Source organism: Triticum urartu, chromosome 5A (assembly GCF_056163025.1).
Source record: "Triticum urartu cultivar PI428250 chromosome 5A, HENAU_Tu73, whole genome shotgun sequence".
NCBI lineage: Eukaryota > Viridiplantae > Streptophyta > Magnoliopsida > Poales > Poaceae > Triticum > Triticum urartu.
In genome coordinates this window covers 62,870,258-62,875,508 of record NC_141877.1, presented here as the reverse complement: position 1 = coordinate 62,875,508, position 5,251 = coordinate 62,870,258, and the positions used below count along the sequence as shown (strand labels likewise).

The window sequence follows — 5,251 nt, the reverse complement described above, 5'->3', positions numbered from 1 at the left end:
CTTAAAAAGTATTTATGATATTTTTAAAAACTGTCAGTACTTGTGTTTTAAAATGTCCACAGTGTATTCCAAAATTGTTAAATGTGCATTTTACTAATGTTCAACATGTATTAGGATAAATGTTCAACATGTATTTTAAAAAAGTTGAGCATGTATACTTCAAATGTTCAATGTGTATTTCAAAAAAGTTGAGCATGTATACTTCAAATGTTCAACGTGTATTAAAAAATGACATGGTTTTTTAAAACAAAAGGAATGAATGGAACAAAAAGGGAAAACATAAACAGAAAACCGATGGAGAAACACAAAAAAGAAAAGAAAAAACCAAACGGAAGATTCTAAAACCGGTCTGTGTCGGTCCAACTTCCCAGAACCGCACTGTTTGGCCAGCCCACTGTGGCGCTCTATGGACAATAAATTTCACAGGACATGAACAAGTTGACGATGAGCTTGTTGAGTACTCTCTCCGTCCGGATTTATTAGGCCTCTCAGCATCACAAGCATGTCCCTTTTTATAAGGCCTTGCTTTGGAAAGGTGCATGCATGCAACTATTTCATTGGTTGTATTGAAAGCCATTGTTGTTGGTGCCATGGCTGGGAAATTAATTCACTTCATGCATATTTTTTCATTGGCTGCATGCATGTGAGAGAGTGCATTGGGAGTGGAATGGAAGAATTAATATGAGCAATTTACTATGTGTCTTGGTCTAAGAGAAGTTGTCTTTAGGCCTAATAAATCCGGACGGAGGGAGTATTTGTGGGTGCTCCATGGACAATAAATGTCTTCAATGTTGTGTTTACTTCAAATCATTTGGACCGTTTGTTATGTCTACTTCAAATTATTTGGACCATTTTATTTAATAGTATTTATTGGGGCCTTAAATTTTTCTTTTTCTGATTATTGGGAATGAGTGCCTTGCCGAGATTGATGGATTTTCTTGTTCGGACCGCAGGCCCCTCGGTTGATCGTTGAGCAAATGTCCGTCAATGCGAAGGGGGCAGATCCCGGCCCGTTGGCCGGCTTGTGTGTATCGTTCGTCCGCCACCGGGAAAATATCGGGGTGCTACCGTGATATGAGCATCCAGGAGCCGTTGGATCGCAGATCCGACGACATCTACAAAGCTATTGTATCTGCGCGTAATTTTTAAACTTTAGGATGACGTTTTTGTAAAATGTTCAAGAGGTCTTAAGAACCATTGGATCTGGGATCCAACGGCTTAGAAGCCCGTATCACGGTAGCATCTATGAGCTGGTAGCACCTGATACTTTCCCGTCCGACACCTCCGGTCTACGGCCGCCGCCACCGTTTTCTCTCTTCCAACCTAGTACCAGACATGGCTAAAAGATGAAGAGAATGTGATGAAACGAAATGAACAAGCTAGTGAGAGCAACTCTAGCAGACCTCGTATCCGGCGCAAACCCGCATAATTCCGGCGATTATACAGATTCGGCCTATTTTTCTGGCTAGACCAGAGCCTGCATCGGTGTCCGGCCATAAATATTTTTGCCGCAGCCCGCAAACGCAACCCCGAGCCACTATAACTGCGGGTTTGCGGAGCAGATGCGGGGTCGAAACCCTATTCCCCCGCAGCCGCGTTCCCCTCCAATTCCCCACCGCGCCGCTCGATTTCTCGCCGCCGGCGAACCTTGAACCACCATGGCCGACTCGGGAGATGAGGCGGAGCGCCGCCGCCGCGCCAGATCTGACGCCGCGCGCAAGCGGGGGGCGCGCCGGTGGCTCAACCACGGTGCCCGGTCGCCGCCGGCATTCAACCGGCGCGAGCTCGACGAGTTCGAACTCGGGCACGCCCGTCGCCGCCGCGCCTCCTCCGGCAACTGGTCCCCGGGGAGCTCATCCGGCCACGGTTCCGCGGGGTGCTCATCCGCGGGCGCATCGAGTTCGCGGCTCGTTTCGGTGATGAGGGAGCCGGAGGAGGCCGTGCCCAATGCGCCGCCGCGCCGAGGCGTCATCGGACCCGAGGACTACCTCCCACCGGGGCAGGAGGAGCTCCTCGAGCGGTCAGCGAGAGATCAGGAGGAGATGGAAGAGCGCATCCGGCGCGAGCTCGAGTACGAGCGGCTCTTCCTCGAGATGGGCCTCACGGCATCGCAGGCGCACGCATCGAAGGAGGCTGACCTGCGCGTGATGAAGGCGAAGCTGTACATCGAGGTCGACTCCGACTCCGACTGATCGCTGCCGGTGGGCAGCTACCGCAGGAGCTCCGGTGAGCTCAATTTTGTTGTAGTGGTGCGGTAGCGTAGGCCCTGTCTAGCAAATCTAACCTTTATGTATATATGTGGCGTGTACGAACTTATTATGCGAAGAAGAACCATCTATGTGAGCGAGCTCCGGCGAGCTGCTGCTTAAATTTCTCGCACGGAACAATTTTTTTTAAAAAAATAAGGGTTTATTTGCGGTTTCTAGTCTGCCGTCGTAAAATTCGGCCTGCATAACCGCTCTCATGCAACCTGCAAACACATTTTGCGGGTCAGCAAAATGCGACGTGCTAGAGTTGCTCTGACTGGGGAGAAGACCAAGCTCCTGGATTGTCCATTCAAACCGAATCAGAAGCACAGCCCTAGATTCATTGCCCGACTTGAATGAGCGACAGCATATCATATGGTAGCAGCAGTACGTACTCCGTCGGTCCCTGCCACAGGGTTCCAAGGTCCAGGCTAGCACATTAATCCCACGGTGTCCACCACCCTCATAAAACCCTACACGCAACAGCTCCAAATTAAGCTGCACCTGCTACTACACAGATCAACAATGCAAAGGCCAAATGGGCACATTAGTAGCAAAATTAGTACTACTACAAGTACTCATCATCAGCACAATCTTGTGCATCATTCAGAGTACTAGCTAGTAGTATCTAGCTAGCTATAGCCTATATATACTAGCTAGCTTCCCTTGGATCATGAGCAATCGCCGTCTTGTGCTGAGTTGTGCCATGTGAGGAGTTCCTTTCTGCAACACGATGAGGAGGAGTACCGTGGACCATCAATGGATCTGTGCTGCCCACATTGACAATTTGGGGTTTCATTCAGCGTACTCTACTCACCACATGCAGGCTCCTTTTAACCGTAAATCGCAATTAAGCTTATCCGGACCATATGTAATTAGCGAGGACAGACAGGCCCCCTTTTTCCACGCTTGAAGTTTTGCAGTAAAAGCTGAGGGTCGTTTGTGTTGGGGTACAGAAATTACTACCGATATTTAACACTTCACATTGCCCTCCACCACCACCAGACCATCTCCCTGCACATGGCAGAAGCAGAGCGCAATGAGAGTGTGAGAGAATGGGAGAGGAGATCCATTGTGTTGATAACTTGAGACCATTGGATCATTCTTCATCGTTCCTCGTTCTGCTACTTGCCTCTGCATGCTGCTGCAAAGATCGACGCGTGATGGAGTGGAGCAAGTAGTGGCGGCGGCTGCAGCTGCGGAATTGTAGCGTGTTCTCTGCAGATGGGCAAGGCTGGCAGGTGGCTCAGAAGCTTCCTCACCGGCAAGAAGGCCAGGGACAAGGGGGCAGACGACGGCCTGCCGGCGCCGGCCGCCAAGGAGAGGAGACGCTGGAGCTTCCGGCGTCCGGCGGCGTCGGCGAGCGCCAGGGACACGAGCAGCGCCACGTCCGGCTGCCACGGCAAGGGCCAGCTCGCGTCCACGTCCTCGCACTGCTTCTTGGAGGTGCATGCGGTGACGGTGCAGGACCAGCATGCCGTCGGTGCTGCTGCGCCGCACGAGGTCGCGATCACCGCGGCCACGGCGCCGCCGGAGGGCAGCGCCCGTGACGCCGAGGAAGCCGCGGCCGTCAAGATTCAGGCCGCCTTCCGATCGTACCTGGTATGTGACGCTCCGTACGTACGTACGTCCCTATGAGATGGAAGCTACTACGTGCTTGTGCTGCAGCGTGGTTGATGGGGGTGGTGAAATCCATGCGCAGGCGAGGACGGCACTGTGCGCGCTGCGCGGGATGGTGAAGCTGCAGGCCATCGTGAGGGGCCAGCTGGTGCGGCGGCAGGCGGACATGACGCTCCGCCGCATCCAGGCGCTCGTCGCCGCCCAGAGGCGCGTGCGCGCCGAGCGACTGCGGCTCCGGCTCCTCGACGACGGCACGCCGCCGGCGCGGACGAGCCGCCGGTCGCCGCAGCATCACTGCTCCCCCCGGAAGCCACTATCCGCGGCAATGCAGGAGCAGAACTGGGAGATGGACAGCGGCGGCGGCGGCGCACGGCGCAACAGCTGCTGCTCGACGCCGGCGAAGGCGGAGCTGTACTACAACCAGAACCAGAAGGCGTCGCCGGGGCCGCCGGGGCTGACGTCGGACTTGAGCGTGCGGACGTTCAGCGGCCGGTTCGACGAGGAGCACTACTCGGCCGCGTCCTTCTCCGCCGCGGGGTCCGAGGCGAGCGGGCGCCACCGCGGCAAGGCGTGCCACGCCCACGCCGCGAGCTACATGGCCAACACGGAGTCATCGCGCGCCAAGCAGGCCCGGTCGCAGAGCGCGCCGCGGCATCGCCCCGAGGCGGCCTCGCCGTCGCGGTCGTACGAGCGGCCGCCAAGTGGGGGCGGCGGCCGGCGCAGGGCGTCCCTCGACCCGCGGGACCTCGCCGGCCAGGTGCGCGCTCCCTCGCCAAGGAGCTCCGTTGACGCGGGGCGTGTGACACCGCATGACAGGCCCGGCGCGTCGCTCGCCGGCAGCGAGTGCGGGTCGTCGTCGAGCACCGCGCTGCTGCTGGCCTCGGCGGCCGCGGCGCGCATCGCGAGATGAAATGATGACTCTCCGCACCGAGGCGGAGCGAATGAAATTTACTGCCACAATAAAAAGCCTGTTTCTGCCGTGAATTATCTGTCCTGCGGTAACAATCGTGGACGGTCTATTCTATCACTACATCTTCAAAGCGAACCCTCAAATCGTCTCCAAGATTTAAATTACACAGTTCGGACATGTTTTTCGATCAAACGTCATTCTGTACCGCTCCGTCGAGCAGTCGGGATGCACTTTTTTGTGCAAACACGAGACAACCTGGGGATTTGCAAAAGTCCGAACAGCAAACACGTAGAACTCCGACATCGCCGGCCCACTCAAAACTCCTCCTGGACCCGGCGCCTTCATCCTTCTATTTTCTCTCCTTCCCCTTTTCTCTTTTTCCTTCACCGCCGCTCCAACACCCCGGCGACCCCGAGCACGCTCCTGCCGGAACTCGACGAGCCAGTCACCTCCAAAGAGCATTACAAATTTTGAA

At 55.2% G+C, this 5,251-nt stretch overlaps 1 protein-coding gene across 1 annotated transcript; it reads left to right on the top strand.

Annotated features, from left to right (window-relative positions):
- Nucleotides 1-2,918: 2,918 nt before the first annotated feature.
- LOC147968044 (protein IQ-DOMAIN 19-like) lies at nucleotides 2,919-4,944 on the top strand. Its single transcript, XM_087522615.1, has 2 exons — nucleotides 2,919-3,848; nucleotides 3,949-4,944. The coding sequence occupies exons 1-2, from the start codon at nucleotides 3,471-3,473 to the stop codon at nucleotides 4,774-4,776; spliced, it is 1,206 nt and encodes a 401-aa protein (XP_087378741.1). The 5' UTR covers nucleotides 2,919-3,470; the 3' UTR covers nucleotides 4,777-4,944.
- The last annotated feature ends 307 nt before the right edge of the window (nucleotides 4,945-5,251 follow it).

Bases quoted from the DNA above. Each gene is read 5' to 3' on its own strand.
- LOC147968044 (XM_087522615.1), top strand. From the start codon at position 3,471: ATGGGCAAGGCTGGCAGGTGGCTCAGAAGCTTCCTCACCGGCAAGAAG. The intron at 3,849-3,948 runs GTATGTGACGCT...ATCCATGCGCAG, and splicing joins CCGCCTTCCGATCGTACCTG to GCGAGGACGGCACTGTGCGC.